Source organism: Triturus cristatus, chromosome 10 (assembly GCF_964204655.1).
Source record: "Triturus cristatus chromosome 10, aTriCri1.1, whole genome shotgun sequence".
Lineage (NCBI taxonomy): Eukaryota > Metazoa > Chordata > Amphibia > Caudata > Salamandridae > Triturus > Triturus cristatus.
Genome location: NC_140593.1, coordinates 77,076,729 through 77,100,001, shown reverse-complemented (window position 1 = coordinate 77,100,001; position 23,273 = coordinate 77,076,729). Strand labels below are relative to the sequence as shown.

General features: G+C 46.5%; 1 protein-coding gene across 3 annotated transcripts in view; it reads right to left on the bottom strand.

Moving 5' to 3' along the window:
* The window catches only part of KCNH8 (potassium voltage-gated channel subfamily H member 8), a 953,382-nt gene that overhangs the window by 395,362 nt on the left and 534,747 nt on the right, over positions 1-23,273 (bottom strand). For all 3 annotated transcript variants that reach the window (XM_085630453.1, XM_085630455.1, XM_085630454.1), the window contains exon 5: positions 13,325-13,565. In XM_085630453.1, the coding sequence (XP_085486579.1) occupies positions 13,325-13,565 (241 nt within the window). The remainder of the gene's footprint in view (positions 1-13,324; positions 13,566-23,273) is intronic.

The window sequence follows — 23,273 nt, the reverse complement described above, 5'->3', positions numbered from 1 at the left end:
ATTGCTACTTCAAAGTGTACACTGCTATTCAGCCAACAACTCGGAGGCAGGCAGCGTGGTTACGTGGCGGCACGCTGCCGAAGCCCATCCACACCGTACATCAAAGCAGAATATCCAAAGTAAGAAGGTTCGCAATTCACAACAATAACAACTGAAAGCGACAGTCGAGGAAGAGCAGCATACGTTAAAGACCAATACCCCTGTCGTTACCGTCACGTTACCCACGCGGTGCCGTATCCGCGGAAACACCAGACAACCCAGTCATGCACAGCGCAGTCCAGCCGCCAGAGCAACCATGATCAATGCAACGCTTCCCATTGTCGGTTGCCTCCCCATGCAGACCCCAAACGCAACCATGCCAAAAACTGTATAAATGTTTTTGATTTGATCTGATCACACAGTTTGTTCAAGCAAGCAAGGTGGGGTTGAACCCAGGGCCTCCAAGTTACCCTCCCGGCAGGTGATACACTAGTGATAACAGCATGCACTTCTCTGATGAGTGCACACTGAGTCCAAGGACAGCCTGGAAGGGTTGTTGCCGCTCCTGCCTCACAGCCTGGTCATTGAGTTAAGCGTCTGTTGGATGCTCCGCAGGGGGTGGACAGCACATCATTATAAAGTGGGACAGTGGGGTGGTAATGATGCCTGTGAACCATTATTTCTGAGATGTCAGGCCCATATTACCTCCAGGGTGTAGCACCAGGTGGAGGTTTGGGGTGTACACCCCCTTATAAATGTATTCCGGTGTGTGTAGTTCGTTGCAGGCAGTGTTTAATTTGTAAAACAAATAAGTGCCAGGGTTCTTGTCAGCTTGCACCACACGTTGTTCCTGCCAATGACAGAACCAACACAACTATTAACCTTCACACTCCCACAAGTGTGACAATTCAGACTATTCCAGTGCATAAAGCAATAAGAATGCCTCAGGCGGCAGGTACTAGTCATTGTCAACCTAGATTGAGTTAATAAACAGCTGTTTTTGTGCTCATCTCTAGAGACAGCACTACCATGTGGCAGATTGTCACAAGTGCTAGTGTTGACAATTAAGTGAGCACCGGAAACCACAGGCTCAAATTAAGCACTGGGTCCAGAGGCCTCTAGTCAGGCTAGCAGTGCCTGTGGTTGGGTTTGCATTTGGATTAGAGCCCTCATAACACAGACACACATCTGAATAAAACGTTGCAGAGCTTATATACACCCACCCCACCTCGTTCCTGTATCACAGACATGCCAAGAATAAACTAAGGACTGGATGGCTCTTGTGTGGTGCAGAGAAGCCTTTTAAATGTAATGCTCACATCATCCATTTTGCTATTTCAATGGCAGTAATGGTTGAGAAATCTTTGTTCCACCCCCCCCCCCCTGAATCTAACTGACTAAGCTATGCCCCTGATTTCTTCAGTTCTGTGATGAATGACCCTGTTCCTAACGTGTTCTATGCCTTCTTGACACATGTGAGGTTGCACTGCCATAATGTTAATTATTACTGACAATAGTGAGCCTATATTCCAAGCGTACACAATATGTGTCATTAGTGATGTACAGTTCTGCCTTTATCCCTGTACAGCATGTCCTACAAATTCACCTGGGCTCTGATCCCATCACGTGAGCGCACACTCAGTGCATACTCTCCTGGTGCTGTTCCCACCACAGATCACTGTGATGGGTGACACGTTCTGAGACCCCCTGTGGGAATGATCCCAAGGGCGCGGTGCTCCGGGTAGGGGGGGAGGGGGGAGGGTAAATGCCTCCTGGTGCCTCCAAGGACATCTGGATACTCTCCCAGATGCCCTGGCTCTGAAGGGCAAAGGCTGCACCCACAACCCTCAGTCGTACTTTTCATCGTAGCAGAACACACCTGCCAGCAAGTGGGGTTAGGAAAGGGGGGACAAATACCCATGGCTGCCTCCCATGCCTGGGCCCTTTCGTAGCTTTAGTCATGTTCGCCAAAGCAATAATGGGACAGTCCAACCGCGTGCAATTGAATCAACCTTTACTTTTGTAATGCAGCTGTTGATTGCCACCACAGTCACGGAAGGGCAGATGTGGTTCCACCCCAGAGGTCAGAGAAGGCAGAGAGGAAGAGAGGTTTGGATAGAGAAGTAGAATTGACAGGGGTCAAATGGAAAGAACGTTCAGTTTCCCAGGGGGCCCCTTCGAAGGTGGGGGCCCTGGGCAATTGCTTACTTTGCAGGTCTCTGTACCTCTCCCTGGCGCACAGGTGCCTCCCATGAGCTCGCCATGAGCTCATCAGCCTACTGAAGAAGGATGAAATCCAGAAACACATGTGTCTAGAGATTAACAGCACTAACCTGCACCAACTTTGGTGAGACACTCTGCAAAATTTCAAGTAAGCATTTAAATTGAACTGCATGTACCAGGATGCAAAGGGGCGAACTGTGCTGGGAGGTAGCAGTGTGCTCCCATCCCCCTTCTGTTTCAAAAAGGCTCCCTTGAGCGACTGGGCTGACGAGCTCATGGGAGGCACCTGTGCGCCAGGGAGAGGTACAGAGACCTGAGAGGATTGTGGCAGCTTTCTCAGCAAACCCCAGAAGAATTTCGTTTTAACTCTACTGAAGAAGGATGAAATCCAGAAACACATGTGTCTAGAGATTAACAGCACTAACCTGCACCAACTTTGGTGAGACACACTGCATAATTTCAAGTAAGCATTTAAATTGAACTGCGTGTACCAAGATGCAAAGGGGCGAACTGTGCTGGGAGGTAGCAGTGTGCTCCCATCCCCCTTCTGTTTCAAAAAGGCTTCCTTGAGCCACTGGGCTGACGAGCTCATGGGAGGCACCTGTGCGCCAGGGAGAGGTACAGAGACCTGAGAGGATTGTGGCAGCTTTCTCAGCAAACCCCAGAAGAATTTCGTTTTAACTCTACTGAAGAAGGATGAAATCCAGAAACACATGTGTCTAGAGATTAACAGCACTAACCTGCACCAATGTTGGTGAGACACACTGCATAATTTCAAGTAAGCATTTAAATTGAACTGCGTGTACCAAGATGCAAAGGGGCGAACTGTGCTGGGAGGTAGCAGTGTGCTCCCATTCCCCTTCTGTTTCAAAAAGGCTCCCTTGAGCCACTGGGCTGACGAGCTCATGGGAGGCACCTGTGCGCCAGGGAGAGGTACAGAGACCTGAGAGGATTGTGGCAGCTTTCTCAGCAAACCCCAGAAGAATTTCGTTTTAACTCTACTGAAGAAGGATGAAATCCAGAAACACATGTGTCTAGAGATTAACAGCACTAACCTGCACCAACTTTGGTGAGACACACTGCATAATTTCAAGTAAGCATTTAAATTGAACTGCGTGTACCAAGATGCAAAGGGGCGAACTGTGCTGGGAGGTAGCAGTGTGCTCCCATCCCCCTTCTGTTTCAAAAAGGCTCCCTTGAGCCACTGGGCTGACGAGCTCATGGGAGGCACCTGTGCGCCAGGGAGAGGTACAGAGACCTGAGAGGATTGTGGCAGCTTTCTCAGCAAACCCCAGAAGAATTTCGTTTTAACTCTACTGAAGAAGGATGAAATCCAGAAACACATGTGTCTAGAGATTAACAGCACTAACCTGCACCAACTTTGGTGAGACACACTGCATAATTTCAAGTAAGCATTTAAATTGAACTGCGTGTACCAAGATGCAAAGGGGCGAACTGTGCTGGGAGGTAGCAGTGTGCTCCCATCCCCCTTCTGTTTCAAAAAGGCTCCCTTGAGCCACTGGGCTGACGAGCTCATGGGAGGCACCTGTGCGCCAGGGAGAGGTACAGAGACCTGAGAGGATTGTGGCAGCTTTCTCAGCAAACCCCAGAAGAATTTCGTTTTAACTCTACTGAAGAAGGATGAAATCCAGAAACAGATGTGTCTAGAGATTAACAGCACTATCCTGCACCAACTTTGGTGAGACACTCTGCAAAATTTCAAGTAAGCATTTAAATTGAACTGCATGTACCAGGATGCAAAGGGGCGAACCGTGCTGGGAGGTAGCAGTGTGCTCCCATCCCCCTTCTGTTTCAAAAAGGCTCCCTTGAGCCACTGGGCTGACGAGCTCATGGGAGGCACCTGTGCGCCAGGGAGAGGTACAGAGACCTGAGAGGATTGTGGCAGCTTTCTCAGCAAACCCCAGAAGAATTTCGTTTTATCTCTACTGAAGAAGGATGAAATCCAGAAACACGTGTCTAGAGATTAACAGCACTAACCTGCACCAACTTTGGTGAGACACTCTGCAAAATTTCAAGTAAGCATTTAAATTGAGCTGCATGTACCAGGATGCAAAGGGGCGAACTGTGCTGGGAGGTAGCAGTGTGCTCCCATCCCCCTTCTGTTTCTCCTACTGTGTGTAAAGGAGCAGTGCATGCTGGGAGTCAGAGTGGGGGAGAGCAGAGGGGGCCAGGAGGTTGGCAGATGCCAGGTAATTACCATGTGGGAGGGCAGGCGAGGGAGATAGGGGTGGGTGACTGGACGCCAAGTAATTAATGTAAAACAATTATGAAATGTATGAAAAGGGAGCTGGTTGATGAGGGACATAGGGTTGGGTGACAAGACACCAAGTAAATATTGTAAACAAATATGAAATGTACGGAAAGGCGAGGGACTGCGTGGGTGGGAGGCCAGCAAGCAAAAAATATAACTATATGTGTAAGAGGAGAGACAGCTGGAGAAGGGTGGCACAGGGGTCGCAACGCCAGGTAATAATTACAGTTGAAAACTATGGCAAGAAGAGGAGCGAGGGAGGAGCTGCTGAGGTAGAGCCAAGTAAATAAATAGTATACAATGATATGAGAAGAGAGGGGGTCATGGGGGTGGTTGAGGAGGGAGGTGAGATGCCAGATACATTATATGAACATATATGGGAATGAGAGCCACATTCGAAGCAGTTGAGGGAAGGTGATGTCATGCCAGATGTTTTATATGTTGAGTGCTTAGGGGAGCCTGTGCTAGGACTAGTAGTGCTCAACGGGGCACACTATAATACCTTTGCACTCCACACACCAGGGGGATGAGTGAATGGGCATGGCAGATTTTGTGGTCCTATGAGTGACAGAAAGCGGTTGTGTGGGCGTGAGTAAAGACACAGTAGGAAAAACAATCTAAGAGCACAACTGAGAGTGTTCTTGAGGCCCGGATATATCCTCTTACTGATAAATACGCAGATATGGAGCCAGGGAACTTCACCCATCCCACTCTGAGAGAGGAGAAGCACCCGCGCTGCAGGCTCGGAATGTACATTCCGTCATTTTTTGCACACAGCTGGTTTTTAATAAAATAGATCCTAATAAACATTATTTTCAATACTCATCTTTACTAGGGGTGGGCGGAATTTGCGAAAGCGACTTTCGCAAATTATCGCGAAAATGTTTAAAATCTCCGCAAACACGCGGGAATATCGCGAAGATGCGGAAGTTTTTTTCCCGCCCGTTCGCGGTATTTTCTGCGTGGTCGCGGCTCGCCAACTTACCCATGCGGTTGCTTGCGGGCGCAGCCATCTTGTTTTCACTCTTCTCACGGTGCATGATCGTGAGAAGAAAGACGTGATCGCGCGACGCATGACGTTACTGCGGGCGCGAACTGTCACGAGACAGCGCAAATGGCTACCAACAATCCAACATCTTGTGGAGAACGAGACCGGATCGGGAAAACTTGTCGGCGAACGCGGGGATTCAGGTAAGGTGATCGCGCGCGAGAATGTATTATTTTACAGTGCGAGCAAGAACCAAAATATCGCTAAACTGCGGAATGCGGAAATTTTGACATTTTCGTGCTCTCCGAAGAACGCGAAAATGTCAAATTATCGCAATTTCCGCGAGCGGAACGGAAATTTAGCCCAGGCCTAATCTTTACCACTGTTGGATTTACTGATTATTATATGAATTATTTATACAATAATTATATTTTACAAACATACCAGCTTCAAAAGTTTCTACTTAAGGCCCAGGCTACACCTCGATGTATTACTTGTAAAGTTTTCCTATTAATCTTGTGGAACTAGAGAACGCGCACCTCCTCACTGACGACTGATGCACAACCCAAAGACACGTGCAAATTCAGATGTATAGGAAGATGCCATACATTAATGTCCATATCAACAGGCTCTGCTATCACTCTTCTGAAGCCGCTCCTCTGCCCGCTCTCTCAGCTGTTGTAATATGGAGGACCTGTCAACGCGCTCTCTCAGCTATTGTAATATGGAGGACCTGTCAACGGTGCAAACTCCTGTCTCATCAGCGATACTCAAGTTGCGTTCAATGCAGCCTATCTTTCCTCGCTTCTTGATGAATGTTATCGTGGTCTACAGCAACATTATGTATCATTTTCCCCCCAAAAAAATCAGTTGATGCGGCGTTTCGGTAGGTTCAGATATGGTTCACAACACCTTCATCAGGACTTATCAATTAAAACAATTATTTTGCTCCTAGCAACGGCTGATCACTCTTGCAAGTATATTCTTTCCTTATGTTCCTCATGTGCAGCCAGGTTTTCCATCCCTCATTACAAATATGCCTGAGAATCCTTATTTACTCCTGCTGACAGGCCACTCTTGCCGCTAGTATTTGTTTTCTTTTTCTCTCCATAGAGCCAAATCCTTTTTTACCCTCTCTCGGTTCCGCAGAAAAATCTCTGCGCTTATCTGAGTGCTGCCTCTCAATCTGGCAAATTGAATATGTAATGAACTCTGTAGTGAAAGAATTGATTTATGTAAAAGAAAAATTATTAATGTGCAATAGGTTTTAAACATGTATAGGGACGTTTATTTATTAATACATGGTATTGTTTTTATAATTATAAGACAAAGAAAACTTTACATGAGTTCTGAGGTGAGAACTGCATTCATGAAAGAGTGTTGGTTTCAGGGGGCAATATTTTAATACCCAAAAAAGTACAAAATGGAAATACTTTTGTTATGGTGATCTAACCTTTATCCGATGTAGGAAGATGACAAGGGCAGCTGGGGTGGAAGAACAGAGGCTCAGGGAGGGTCAGAGCCAGACTCTTCTGTCTGGTGCACAGATTACAAAAAGACTGCCTGGTTGTGTTGGAGAGTCATCCCTAGACTGCCTCATCCAAATGTGCTGCGATGCTATATCAACAGTTGATTGCGCGCTATACCGGTGCCAAAGAACAATATTTCCAATACTCTCCCATCTGTCTGATTGATAAGTACAGTATTAATAATAGACCAAAACTTCAAACTAGCAACCCACATTTGTATTTTTATCCATATTCGTTTTTCTTTATTCCAGGAAGGTGAGTGAAGACAAAAGTTCAATTTTAATCATTACAATGATTAAAATAAATGTTTTAGCAGTCTTAGCACTATAAAAAAAAAGCAATATTATCTCACGGCGATGCTGCCGTCACCAGATATGCTCATCCCACATGGCATCATCAGTTGATGAGGGACTTTAATTTCATCAGATGACGTCATGCCAGCTCTGACAGGTAGCTGCGCCTCTACTGGCCTGAGCCCTGTGTCAGGCGCGTGTTCCATCCCTTCCAAGCATGTCCTTCACAGACCAGGCCCTGCCCATCTGTCATGCCCCTTCTGGACTGTGGCAGGTCCTTATGCAGATGCCGCCAACCCCATTTGAGGTGTTTGCAGCCCTTCCTGTCTCTGTTTTAAGAAGTCCAGACCTCATCCTACTGTGATTTATGTTGGGACATCTGCACCTCTTCCTACACCACATTGCTTTAAAGAAACTCACACCTTGTTCTGGCTATGTATATTTGGGAGTCCGTACTCTGATTACCCATATATGCCCTACCTGTAGTCTTATCACCGACAGGTCTGTGGTTAGAGGAAGGCAGTGCGCTGCTCCCTGGTATTGCGTAACGCTCTGAGCCATGTCACTCGCATCATCTGTCATCAGAGACATCTGCCTATGTTCCTCTCGCAGCAATTCTAGCCCTAAGCTCCAACCAGCTTTCAGTCTCAACATCCCCCCACCCCCCTACACATTGTGCAGTGAATCTTCAATGGGGCCTGGTCATGTCCCCCCATCCATGGTGTAAGCCCATTGAACAGCCCATCAAGAAAGTCGACTCCTAGGGAATTCCATATGTGCTGCTTTTTCACCTTACACAAATCTGCATAGGACGATCTGGACGGTAGCGGAGGGGCTGGTATGCACCCTCGTCGAAAAGCACACACTGACGCGAGTAAAAGCTGGCAGGTTGCGCGTGTTGAACCGCGGATTGGCAATACCAACAATGTGCCCCTTCACAATGGAATTTGCCTGCAGACAGGGGCCACCCATGCAAATGCCTTGCATATGGGCCATTTTTGCACTTTTAACTAATACGCTCATGGGGCTATTTGGGGTTTTCAACCCTGATGCTGAAGTACCTATCGAAGGAGGTGCATATTTACAAGACAGGGCTCTCTACACCTGAGTGGCCCTTAAATGCCTGTCATGTGTTCCTTGTTCCCCGGTGCCCGCATGTGACAAGGAGTTTGTTTAAAAGACTTGGCTGTCACTTAAGGTTAAAAACATTTGTAATATAAGTCCCCCGTCCCACCATGCGGGCCCACCGGCTCGTGCTGTGTACAGCACGAGCGTGAGGCAAGGGGCGCAGCGGAATCCTGCCCCTTTCAGTGCGCATGTCGGGGTTGTCCGCTGGCTTTCTACGGCCAAACTGAAAAGTGTACTGCAGACCCAGCAGACCAAGGCTGTGGGCAGCCAGGGTATTGCTGGCACAGGCCCCCAGCCTCAAAATGAGCACTGCGTGAGCATGCTCCCACCAATCCTGGAGCTGCTCTCATGATGAAAACAGCATGAGAGCAGCTTCAGGATTGGTTGAATTCACGTTCCACTAAGAAGGAAGTCCTTCCATTCCTGCTCGTGGACTCCACGGGAAAAGTGCCTCACCGGGGGAGCTGCATATATGATGAGTTTGGCACTATCGCGCCTCACCATATTTTAGTCCTGCTAGCCGCCACTACATAGCATAAAATCCTACATGATGGGTAACCTGGTTATATTCCGAGGTTCTTATTTTACCCCCCCCCCCTGCATTCCACAGTCTTGTTAAGGACATGTGCAGCAGTGCTGCAGTGATGGAACTTCCAAGTTGTTCAGTCAGAACTGAGTGTTGACAACATCATTTAGGGAACAGCTTAGTTTTCTAGAACCTTTTTAACCTGAGGTTGCCTATTTCCACAGTGCTGTGTTGAAGTGTGATCCTGTATGATTTGCTCACCTTGCGTGGCTTGTGTCTTGAAACAGCACAATCCTGCCTGCCTGTTGCCAGAAGGCCTACACTCAACTAATTTACATAACACACAAGGAAATAAATAGAACGAAACGCAAGAAATACACCCAGAAAAGGACAATATATTCTAGATTGACCCCACAACTAATTGTTCTGCTAGGTTAGAAGAAACCTGTTGGCGGTACCTCCTTCTCTGTCCAAAGAATAGAATTGACTGCCAGGGAACATTCTACCTGCTAAAAATCAGCGTGAGCTTGGAAGGATGCTGATAACGGGGAGATGTCCACCTGAACCTCGGAACAGAAAGATCTCCCTGTTAACGAGTGGAGACTGAGTGTAACGATGAGACACTGGGGGCCACATGTACGAAGCCTTTTTGTGGTTGGAAGCGAGCTTTAGGGTCGATTCTGACGGCTAAAACGCTTCGCAAAGTAAAGAAAACGAATCCATCTGAGTGGTCCGAGCCTGTTGATGTTCTCTTCACCCGGTGGTAGTGCCAGGGCTACTTCCACGGATAGTAGTGGCATCAATCACTGCCCACTGGGACTATGTTACCAGCTCAATATGAGTTTACCCAGGTGGCCCAGTGACCAGCAGGGCCTCAGTCCCACCAACCTCTCTCCTGTCTTGGCCATCATTCTTCCTCCTCATCCCCCACTGAGGTCTCTCAGCAAAGTGTCCTTTCTCACCTCTTTTTTAAGCGCTGTGACTAAGAGGCTCCGCTTCACCTCATGATCCCCGTCCCTCATGAATAATGATTTAACACTGAAGCCAGCGGATCATCCAAGTGCAGCATCGAAGCAGCTCCTAGAAGCCTCTTGCAGGCTGTTGGCTCCACGCGGTTGCGCATCTCCTCCGCCTGCAGTCCACTCTACAGCGTTCTATGCTGTGCTGTAGTTTATCAATGTTTCTTTATTTGGTCATCCAGTCTCTTTGAGAACCTTTCACAGCCCTCTAACACCCTGTGGGGCCGGGGTCATGCCATATAAACCTCACCAGGGCCCCTACTCACAGCAAAGCTGCAGTCAGTATCAGGATGAGTGACTCCCCCTCCACCTGTTGCCTTTTCTTTGGGACCAACACCTCAAAGCAGTCACCGATCCCACATTATAGACTAGTGACTACGGTTAATAGTTTCCAATGAGCTTTGGTGTCACTTCACAAGGCGCTGACCTCGCGTTACTCAAGAGTAATGAAGCTGAGATGGTGTGTTTCTTCCACGGGGACGGCTTCTTTCTCGAGACGCTGCTCCCGCAGCCCCTTTTGAAGGAAGAGCAAACGATGACATGAGTAATGCAAGTCCTGCTCGGCTGACAAGACTAGAACCCGGGTGCATCTCAAAATATTGTTTACAAATCATTCATCGCGAAGCGCACAGTTGTGAACAGTGCACACGTTTCCTGGTGGACTGAATCCCACAGAACCCTGGCTCCAGCAGCTGAATCCCTTTCTGGTTTCTGTAATCCGGCATCAATTGGCCGCTACACGCGGATTTGTTTGGTACAGCGCCAAGAAACCTTATGGTGTACATGCACTTAACAAGTTCCTTTCATATTACATTACATAACATAACAAAACATGACACAACTGTGAGACATTAAGAACCAGGAGAACAGTGATCTTGACCATTCCTTCCCAAAACTAAAACAAATACCTACAAAGCAGCTGCCATTTCCTTCTCAATCAGATTCAAAGAAAACAGCTACACTCTGAACATGACAGAATATTACCCTTAGTAAAACTCTCCCCTCAAGCTTGGCCTATCCCTTAAACAGTGCTTTGTGTCCTTGGGCTCCTGACCAATGAGATGCTGCCTTAGGGACAGGGATCCATGACTGGTCTGCAAAGGACCAATCCTTAGTTTTCCATTGGGGGATTCATAGTTCCATGGGCAGCATGACTCTGGTGAGACTGTTTGTCATCCTGATTCTGAAAACCCCTGCTGTCACCGGCAGCTGCAAGCCTTTGAAACTCACACGGTGCAACCGTGTAACATACACTTTCTACACTCATCACATAAAGACCTGATGAAGACCCACAATCACATAGGGAGGTCGAAACACTTGCAAAGAATAGATTTCCAGCTCAGATGTGAATGCTCTGCATAACTGTACTCTGATTAAACCAGGCCTTCCAACTCACATGGTGTGACCATATAACATACAGTTTCTTCACTCATCACACAACGACCTGGTGAAGAGCCGCTGTCACATAGTGAGGTCGAAACACTTGCACAGAATAGGTTTCCAGCTCAGGTGTGAACGCTCTCCACAGCTGGGCTCTAATTAAACCAGGCCTGCCAACCCACAGAGTGTATCTCTGTGTACGCAGTTTCTTTACTCATAACAGAGTGACCCGGTGAAAGGTCCACTACCACGCGGTAAGCTAGAAAACCTTGAACGCTCTGTGCAGCTGGGCTCCAATATAAACCTCTCCAGCACATGGGAGGTGGCTCCAGGTGATGACATTCTTGCAGTAGGTGACTGGGCAGTACTGGGGCTACAAGCCTGCTCCCTTCTTCGCCCCCCACCCCCACCCCTATCCCTCTTCCATGTACAGTCACACGGTGAACATTATTCCAAGTTTAACTGCCCGGGGGTTCTTTTCCCATGAAGTGATAGACATAAGCAGTGCAGTCCTTTGAATCTACACCGATTGCTGAGTTTGAAAGGTTGGGCATGAGAGGAGTCCTGTCCTTTCAGGAAATAGAGGAATCCTTTGCAGACTTAGATTAAAATGAGGTGAAATGTATTCCAGGCGGGACAGCTCTGCCGTTGTGAAGAGCAGCCAGACACAAGCCCTGTCACAGCTCCAAGTGTCACCTTGAAGGGTGCCAGGACCTGGCAGGTGTTACCCTATGCCGCAAGCACCCTATGCCTCCACTGTGCCAAGCCTTCCTCCGGCTCTCTATAAAGCCGCATACACCCTAGTATCGTGACAACGGGATGATGGTTCTGCAGCTGGGCATTATATGGGCATTATAAGCCATCCTGGACTTCCATCTCCATACAGAGACCCCCGAGCCCCAAGGCTCAGTGAACTATAAGTGCCTGAACTCCGAGGTAAGCTGCTCTATATGTATAAAGTAGCTGGTTGAGAGTGATTATCCTATATAATGTAGACCCTTCTGTGGTGCCAGTAGCTGGTTGGTGATGTACATGGCCTAGCATTGGTGACAGCCCCTGGAAGTGACACGAGCTCTCTGTTCTTTGAGCCTGTAGCGTTGCCATGCACTGTCTCTTAAAGCGCTGGAGCGCGTTCAAGGCCTCTCCATGTGCAGAGGTTTGGCACCGCAATCCCTGGCCTCTCTTCACAAACGCCATTTCCTTCTTTCCGTAGACTCACCCCCCCCCCCACCCCCTTGGGTAAGGTTTTGTAATGGGGGTGAGTGAGACTATGTCTTGTGGAAGCATCAGATGCACATGTGCTGCACATGACTACTTACTGTAATAGGTTATTACAAGTGAGTAGTGATGCAATTTCCTAATTACATACACATTCTAACATCAGAAGGTATCTGTAAGAAGAAAGCAATACAAGGATATGGAAAATACTATATCCTACGAAGCATAAATGCATAGACTAGCACGAAAAGAGGGATGCCAAGTCCATCACAACTTGTCCAATTTAAGAATTGTTCTTAACTTTTCTGTTCTCACTCTTGAATATTACATATGAAAATGAGATGCAGGTTTTTCGACATAAATTCCAGGTTTCCATGCATGATATCTGCCATATTGTATATTATCTGCATATTTGCGCATTTGTATTTCAGCACGTGCATATGTATTTCAATATGTAATATTTGTTTTCATAAAAAGTGCAACCGATTTTGCTAATAGCCACACAGATGATCCAGAGTTAATTGTGGCACTAAGTACTCTGAAATCTAAGGTCTGCAGGCGGGTAATCATGTTTGGGGCAACCACATTTCTGAGACACAATTTTCAGCCAGGGCACCCATATTTCTATGGCAACGGAACACAGGAGCCTTACTTTATTAGGGCAGAGGGAGTGCTCCAATGATAAAATGATATTTTACCTCGAGTAAAGAAAAAGCTACCACCTCGTCTGTACACAACTGTAGTGAAAATCCAAAAGCAGACCTCTTACCTATGATGAAGAGAATCTCCACTGAGATGTCGCTGACAGTGGTGCTGCGCGTGGTGGACAGGTCGTCGTTCCCGATGAAGGACACGTTATATGGGACTGTGACCGCAACATAAAACGTTGCCAGTAAGATGAGCCAGTCCCATCCCGCCTTGAAAGTGCTAAAATGCAGAATGATGAATTTGGACTTCTTGGCATCGGACACCTTGTACTCGGGGAAGGCGGACTTGTCCACAAACACGTTCTGCACAGAAAGAGAAAGGGAGGGGTTAATGCTACCAGAACATGGGCGGCTGCGTTGGCTGCAATTGTATTTTTCATTTGTTTTTCTGGGACGAAATGCGTCCACGCATCAAACATTTACACGAGGCCACCTTTCACACTAAACTACGCCGCTAAATTGCAGATTTGCATTTGCCTTAATTACGAGTAATTTTGCATTATTTTTCTGAAATGTGACACAATTTTGCAAAAACAAACTATGCAAACTTTGCACACCCCTTCTTTTCAGGAGCAGTGACCTTTCCAGAAGTCCCCCAATTTAACTGACAGACGAAACTGCCTTCTGAGCTAGACCCTCCCAAAAATCAGAAGTGAATGCAATGTTAATTGTACAACGAAATATACTCAAGTGAGAATTTAGACATTTTGGAAAAGAATGTTTGTGATATGGTATTTTAAATTGATAAGTACAGGACAATCTCCCCTTCCGCAGCAAGAGCAATGACAAAACAAAGAAGTCATGGAAGCTCAAACCCACAGCGTCCCATGAAAGTACGCTTCAACGTTCTTTCCCTTAGGAGTGCCTTTTCGTCTACTTCTCTGAGGCGACTTGACTGTACCAGGCTCTTTAAGACAGGCCTCGGAGTGCAGAGCATGCAAGATTTAAATGGCATAGCACGCGCTGAAATAATCATTCTTTTTATTCTGTACTGCATGCTGCTCACATCCATTCAAAGACAACTGGGCAAGGTGAAGATTTTGCCATTCCTAAAAATGAATGGATGGGGTATTTAACAAACAGCCATGCAGCGCAGGAAGTCACCTTGTGCGCTGCGTGACAGGGAAAGCGCAGGAATATGCCGTGCTCTTTTCAACGCGGCGCCACAATGCTGAGGACCACGGTTCTTGATGGCCCAACGCAGTCCTGTAGATCATCTTCTGCTGTACCTTAGATTGAGCCGATGGTATATCGAAAAGAAGTCTTCTGGCGACAATCCGCAGTCGAGAAGACGCTCAAAATGGAGGTAAGGATGCATTTTGCGCTAAGAAATATCTCTAAATGCAACAGAATGTAAACGGCAGCGTGAGCAGCCTCTTGTGCTCGCTAAAAGTGCTTTCATGGTAGTATTTTTTTGTCCAAGTTACTCTTAATTACGCGATCGGGTATAATCGCGTTATTATGGGCAATTCTGCATCGAAAAGTAACTTGAAATTACTGAAATTACTCCGATTACTCTGGCGTAATTGAAATGCCGGCCAGGCCTAATAATTTCATGGTGGGCAAAACAAAATATGGAAAAGAACACGTAAGACACTTGTCTCTGATTTGAATTGATGACATTACATACCTGCACCCATACTCCCTAAGGAAGATAAGATGTGGTAATCAATGTTGGGACGTAACTGGTCGCAGCGGTCCATGCGTGTTCAGTTCCATCAATCCATCGATATAAATCAAAGAGGCTGAAGCTGCTTCAGGGACATCACTTTGCTCTTTTGGGACACTGTGGGGCCCTCTCTCTTAATCTGCTCGGAACCCCAATCTGGAATCCCTCCACAAAAACATAATTCACTTTTTTCTCAATCTAGGAAAGATTGTGACAGGTTGTTAAAAGTGGAAACTCTATACATTGGAACGAAAGATGTTTTTTCCAAATCTAATTTCCATTCAGAGGTTTTAGACATACTCTTCTGGGTCTTTGCTAAATGGAATTATTTGTAATCTAGTTTTTATTGAGATCCTTTAAAAATCTATGTTATAAAACAGCAACGTTTCTTCTTGTTTATGATATTGTCTATGCTGTTGAGTGTGGGGTCAGATGCATGGGTTCTTGGGCGGTGCTATGGCTGCACAGAAACCATAAATGGGGAATATTACAGGTTGTAGGTTTTGGTTCATCACCCCATTGATTTACCACATGATTACAGGTCTTTCACGTTAGAACAACTAAAATAGATCAATCCATTTATTAGGCATTTTTTACAACAAGGTATCCAGATGGGATGTGTATCTCTGAAAGAACTTGGTTAAGGGGAACCTGCGCTTTTTTCTTTGAAAGAGAAAGTTTGCTCATCAGAGCTTCAGTTCAAGATCCACATGGTTAGGATGGAAAACGTTAAAACCAATGAAATTTGTAATTTTTTAGTAAGCAGTGTGACCATAGCTCCTACAATCCATGGCTCTTGACCTCACATGCTCCAAATGACATCTCAAATGACATCATTGATAACATCTCCGGGGATATCACATATCTTATCACCTGTGACAATGTGTGAAATGTAATGGGAGTCATATAAAGACCAGCAGAGGTGGCCATCGTTCCAAGTGTAAAAGAGTGTCAGGAGGGGGTTATTGCTGTGGACACGGCATGTTGACGCATAAACTGACTGAACACTTGCGGTTGGCATCTATTCAGATTTATTCATGAGAAGGGCTGGCCAACATCCTTTTGACACAAGGGGCCATTGCAGAGCACATTTTCAGAATACATTTAGGCAAAAAGTTATATGATAAGTAAATCTGAAGGGAGACATTGAGGTGTTCAGGAAGCGTTGTGTTTATGTTCTGCCCAATGAGTTGGTGAATTGAACAGTAGGTGAAAGCTGAGAGAATCAACATCTTCAATGATTTTTTCACTTTACACATTTGAAGAGTCATCAACAAAGTTTTTTAAGTCTCAAAGAACAAAGACTTGATTAGAAATGTTTGAAAGTGTTTCATGAGGTCAGGGATGTCAGAGGGGGAAGAAGTAGGACAGTTGTTAGGAAGATGGTCGATAACAGTCCAAACAAATGAGGTGGCCGGGGTCGTGTTATCCTTAAATAGATGATAGTTGTGATGGAAGGATATCTTCCAGAGAGAGAGTGAATTGTGAGCGACTCGGGCAACCCTCCTCCCTGCCAAGTGTCTTGTTCTGAACGAGGATATCGTAGTTGCGTGGAAGAGTGAGGCATTACCTGTTCCTGAGAAGCTGTGACCCATGAGTCGGTGATGGGCATATTTCTGAGTGAGAGAAAAGATGTCAGAGGCATTCTTGACTGCTCTTCTGACATTGAGGAGGGTTCCTAAGAGACATTTCCCCAGGAACATAAGGAGTAAAGTGCAGTATTGGAAGCATTATGCAGCTGAGTGAGTAGAGCACTCTGGGCACATTCCAGATCGGTATTGGGAGAAAAACAGGCTAAAGAGAAGGAGAGTCGGAGCAGTGAGGCATTGTAGTTTTCCATCAGTGAGACCCCCAGTGGCAAGGTTGGTGTAGGGGACAGTGTATCATGAGAAGATGAGTGTGGGAAAGGGTGTGGTAGAAAGGTGAGAAAGGGAGTGAAGTGAAGAGCCTGGAAGGCTGTTGCTGCTGGTCAGGGGAGAGAAGGTTTGTGGAGGTTACTTGTAGTGTGATGAATTTATGTTCAAAAGCTGAGAGGGTGAGCTGATCCGCAGAATCTGAACTTTATTCTGGAGCACAGGTAGTGTTGCAGAAACAATCCGGAAGGAGACTTGCTAAAGGCCTTCATTTATATGGCCACTGGCAAATCCGGTTGGATTTTGCCCTGAAGAGAGGAGAAGCCCTTGGCGTTCATTACAATGCAGAAAAAAGCACGGCCACCGGCAAAACTAACAAAGAGAAGTGGCGATGAACTCACCTCGCCTTCAAGATTGAACTAGTCTATTGTTAACCCATTAAGGATCCAGCCCTTGTTTATTGACAAACACTGGAATAATCTCCCAGCTCAACTGCAGTCTCCTAACCATGCCTTGTATAGGATGTTGGCCTCATGCTTCTCAGCTTACATTAGTGATGGCGGCTGCGAAGGACTCAACATGTCAAGACACCAATGCACCCAGCGAGATGGAAGCTGCAGGGCCTGGGCAACTGTAGGAGAGTGGAGTGAGCCTGTCAATTGCAACAGAAAGCTGATCTTCTGGACAAGAACTAGTTGTGGCCTATTCAAGTCATTGACAAGTTGAGGACCACCATAGAGAGCATAGAGCAGGCTGTGTCAGAGAGAAAGGGGAAGGTTTGAGGACGAGGATGCTGGAGGGTTTGCTCCTAGTGTGGAGGGGAGTGTCAGTGGATAGTCTCTTGAGTATATGAGAATTAACTTTGTATTTTCGGGGTTGAGTCCCTGAGAGAATAATAATACAGCAATATTATATAATGATAATATTGGTGATTTCCATAGCTCTGTATGTAAAGTGCACCTAGATGAATGTTCTCATGAACCTCTAAAAGCAAGCGACATTATCCAGCAACATTCGTAAGTATTGCACAAATGTCATAAGGATGTCGGATTGCTGGGCTCTGAACCTGTGACTGTGGGGCCACCTAGATCATGCAGAAGTAACTTATCCCACTAAACTGTCACTGGTTAATATTGCCTTCTTTTTTTAATTACAATTTGTCTTTTTCACATAAAGAAAGTAGACAAAATCGCTGGTGACTTCACTTAGGTTCAGAAGGGCTAAATTCATGCCAGAGTTTCAGATTTACACTGGATACATTTACATACATTGGGCCATATTTCTGGGCCCGGCTGCATCGCTCTTCCACCACGCAACATGGAGCAAGAGTGACACAACTCAAAAATGAGATTTATGAAGTCACGCAGGGCCACTGAATGGCTTAGTAATTCTGGAGGAATGCAACGCAGCACAAGTTGCTGCGTTGCGTTACTCTGCTCGGAAGGTGTTCCATGGGTGTTGCCACGCAACTCCCATGGTTTTTGATGCATTCCCAGATTTATCAATAGTAGTAGACCTGGGACTGCGCCAAAAAGATATGCTTTCTCAGGGGAGGAGTAACGAGGAGAAATATCCTTATTTCTCCTTGTTTCTTCCTCTTTCTATGTCTGCAGCACAAATAGAAAGAGGAAACTGTCTCTTACAATTTTTTTTGTGCAGGAAGGTTTTCCTTCCTGCACAAAAACAGTACTTCGTACAATGCAGACACCCTTGCACCATGTTGCAAGGGTGCCTGCGTTGGCGCTAGCCAGCCAAATTAGTTCCAGCGCCCTTTCCCTATCATGCAGCGCAGCAAGGTGACTTGCTGCTCTGTGCAACTTTTTTTGTGAATATGCCCCATTGCAGCTCACTGAAAGGCATTTACATAATCATGTGTTAACCAGAAATTCTGGCTTGGGTCTAAGTTGGCTATTCCTCTACTAGTTTGATGTTTTCCAGTGTCGGTCTGCAGGCTGCTCTAAAAGATCAAAGAAAAATGTGCCTTTCAAAATCCTGGCTATGACGTGTCGGCTTCTAAGACACATCACTCGCACTAGGCAAAGTGATAAGACTGCACCATAACAGAGATACGGCCTAAACCCTCGCCTCTGACACACACCCTCAAAGGCGCTCGGAGCGCGGTATTTCAATCTACATATTCTTCCATGCCAAGTTTCAACAATGGGAAATCTCCACGGCTGAGCAGAACCCAAGAATTGTTGAAGGTGAGAGCAGGAATTTCCTTGCATTAAAATAATCTGTGGAAAGGCAGCACCGTCACGTGCGGCTTATGAGACGCTTCAATCATTCTGACGCCGGCCTGCCTTTCATTATGCAAACCAATGGGCTCGGTATGTAAAGACAAGGGCGCGCGCGGCTGCCAGGGGCGCGCGCGGCTGCCAGCGCCTTTCTTCCGCGCCGCTGCTCCTTCTCCTGGAAATCAACGATAAAACTCAAAGGATATCTTCCACCGCTTGGATTTCTCTGGCTACGAAAGCAAACATTATTTCATTCACTGTGCGTTCTTTATGCTGCCCGCGAGCCAGGCATGAATCGAGGTATTCCCCGGGCGGATATTTAAGGAAATCTTGAAAAAACTACTCAAATAGGCCCCAAGTCTGATGTACATTCACCTTTGATTGGTTGGAGGCACAGCGTAGAAGCGTTTTTTTTTAATGGAATCTTTGGCCTGATAAGTAAAATTTCCATCCACAAAATGGAAAGGAATTTTGTGCCACAATCTATGCACTTTTAGGTTGTTTCACAAACTTCAGAATTATAGCGAATCATAGTCTGATCTACCTCATCAATATTCATGAGGTCATTTGGAAATTGTAACTCACCATGATTAGATGCCATCACAGGAAATTGGCCTGACGTATTAGCAGACCACCGTGTCTGTGATCACATTTTAAATTTAAAAATGCAGCCCTTTTTCTTTAAAAAAAAATGTGGCTGGATTTTTTTTTGTTCCGAGAGGTCTGCACCCTGGACAGCGAGGGCTGCTGCAGCGAGGGTGCACCTGGGCAGCAGACTCTCCTGCTGTGGGTTCAACGTACAGTACCTGGGCAGCCAAGCTGCTGGTGTGATGAATGTTTTTAGTTGCCCTGTGGACTGCGGCCTATTCCCCAACAAACCTTTTTTCCTCACATTCACAAATTGGTGAATGGGTTAACACCTCACAAAACAGTGACACATACCCTAATGAATCACTATTTGGAAGAGACGCCCTAAACAATCTCTTCTAAACAGCAATTGGTTATGGGTTTTTAAACCCATCAGAAAATATGTCTAATACATAACAGAACGTCATTTTGCGGACATAAAGACTGTGATTTTCTGGATCGCGGACTCTGCAACGCAAAATGGCTTTGTATGTCAGAAGCTGTCCCCCTCATGAGCACTCTTCAGAACACTGACTGCAATTTCAGACAAAACTAATGATGACATAAACTGAAGTAGGATTTGTAAGATAGCAGTGGAAAGATGTGTTGGTGGTCCTGGTAAGGGTCTGTTGCATGCTCTCATGTACCTGACTTATTGTGGACTCATGTGATGCATGCATCCGGCCCAGAGTCAGAGTTGCAAACAAACATGTTACCAAGCAGTGGGCGTGCTATATATGACCCTCAAACATACAACAGCCTGGACTTTTGTCAGATAGGAATTCGGTCATGACAGCTTTGGAAATTGGTGTTCCTGGATCTGAAAGTCTCACACTTTGGTGAGTGGCTGTTACGACTTTGGTCGTGAAAGCAGCGCCTGCTGTGGCGGATCTGGAAGTTTCATACTTTGGTGAGTGGCGGATACAACATCAGTTGTGAAAAGGTTTGTGCGTGAGTGAAACTGGACGTTTCAGCACTTTGGCTCCTGCCTTGGATCTGAATAAGATCGGTCCTTAGATGGGGTGTGCTGCTGAGAGGTCTGCACCCTGGACAGCGAGGGCCGCTGCAGCGAGAGTGCACCTGGGCAGCAGAGTCTCCTGCTGTGGGTTAAACATACAGTACCTGGGCAGCCAAGCTGCTGGTGTGATCCTGAGGGTTTTAGCCACAGGACATTATCGGCTGCGCAGATCAGAACCATTCAGCACAATGGACAGCGGCAACTGACGGCATCGGCTGGCCCGTCCAGCACCGTGGACAGCAGGAACGTCATGTCACAGGCTTGATCGTCCGGCACCGTGGACAACAGAACATGATGTCACAGGCTGCGCCGTCCAGCACCATGGACAGCAGTAACATGATGCCACAGTCTGGATTGTCCAGACCCGCGGACAGCAGTAATATGATGTCACAGGCTTGATCGTCCGGCACCGTGGACAACAGTAACATGATGTCACAGGCTGGGCCGACCAGCACCATGGATAGCAGTAAAGTGATGTTAAAGGCTGGTTACTCCAGCACCAAAGAGAGCAGTAATAGATTTCGCGGATGGGTTGCTCTGCACCTTGGATAAGGGTAAGTGATTGAGCGGGCTGGGTCATTCAGAACCATGGACAGCCGTAAATGATGCTGCCGGATAAGTCATTCAGCAGTATGGACAAGTGCAACTAATGTCCTCGGCTGGGTCGGTGTGATGATGCTTACATTGTTGTCTTCTTCGTTTATTATTGTTATGAACATAATGGGATTGTTTATGTTTGATATATGGTCCGTGCTTGTGCACTTGCACACAGTAATGCATGATATAGAATTGCTGTGCTTTGATTTATGGCCCATGGCTGCGCGCCTGCTCTGTGGGCACTAAATGCGACTGATGGTCAGTTGCCGCAGGAAGCTGCAGGACATGAAGGCATCCCCGTGGGCTCCTGCTTTTTACAATAAACTATTCTTGAAAAAGGAAACTTACTTAATTGGAGTATTTTATCATCTTTACAGTCGGTCAGCATCCTGAAGAGTGGTAACTGATTGGAACAGGTTCAACTGGTTAACGTTCAGCACCTAAGACAGTGTTAACTGATTGTAACTAGTTCAGCACCTAGGACAGCGGTAACTGATTGGAAGTGGTTCACCAGGTTTGACATCGCTAACTAATTCGAACCGGTTCAGCACTATGAACAGCAGTAACTGATGTTGCCCACTGGGTCATTCAGCACAATGGATAGCGGTAACTGATGCCATCGGCTGGCCCGGTCAGCATTATGAAGAGTGGTAATTGATTGAAACTGGTTCAGCTTGTTTAACTGATGCCTTTGGTTGAAAGTTCAGCACCTAGGACAGCGGTAACTGCCTGGAACTAGTTCAGCATCTGGGACAGTGGTATCTGATTGAAACTAGTTCAGGACCTACAACAGTGATAACCGATTGGAACTGGTTTAGCACGTAGGGCAGCGGTAACTGATGTTGTCGGCTGGGGTGGTCAGCATTGTGAAGAGTGGTAACTGATTGGAACTTATTCAGCTTGTTTAACTAAAGTTCGCCACCTAGGACAGCAGTAACTGATTGGAACTGGCCCAGCACCTAAGACAGCAGTAAGTGATTTGAAGTGGTTCAGCACTTAGGACAGCGGTAACTGCTTAGAATTGGTTCAGCACCTAGGGCAGGAGTAACTCATTGGAATTGGTCCGGCACCTAGGACAGCAGTAACTGATTGGAATTGGTTCAGCACTTAGAACAGCGGTAACTGACTAGATGTTATTCAGGCCCCAAGACAGCAGTAACTGATTGAGACTGGTTAAGCACCTAGAACAGCGGTTATTGATTGGAAGGTATTCAGCACCTAGGACAGCAGTAACTGATTAAATCTGGTTCAGAACCTAGGACAGCAGTAACTGATTAGAATTGGTTCAGGACCTAGGACAGGAGTACCTCATTGGACCTGGTCCAGCACCTAGGACAGTGGTAATTGATTGGAACTTGTTCAGCACCTAGGACAGTGGTAACTGCTTGAAACTAGTTCAGCACCTAGCACAGCAGTAACTGATTAGAATTGGTTCAGCACCTAGGACAGGAGTAACTCATTGGAACTAGTCCAGCACCTAAGACAGAGGTAATTGATTGGAAATGGTTCATTACCTAGGACAGCAGTAACTGATTGAAATTGGTTCAGAACCTAGGACAGCGGTAATTGATTGGACATTATTAAGCCCCCAGGGCAGCAGTAACTGATTGGGACAGGTCCAGCACCTAGGACAGTGGTAACTGATTGGAACTGGCTCAGCACCTAGGACAGCGGTAATTGATTGGACATTATTAAGCCCCCAGGGCAGCAGTAACTGATTGGGACAGGTCCAGCACCCAGGACAGTGGTAACTGATTGGAATTGGTTCAGGACCTAGGACAGGAGTACCTCATTGGACCTGGTCCAGCACCTAGGACAGTGGTAACGGATTGGAACTTGTTCAGCACCTACGACAGTGGTAACTGATTGAAACTGGTTCAGCACCTAGGACAGCAGTAACTGATTAGAATTGGTTCAGCACCTAGGACAGGAGTAGCTCATTGGAACTAGTCCAGTACCTAGGACAGAGGTAATTGATTGGAAATGGTTCAACACCTAGGACAGCGGTAA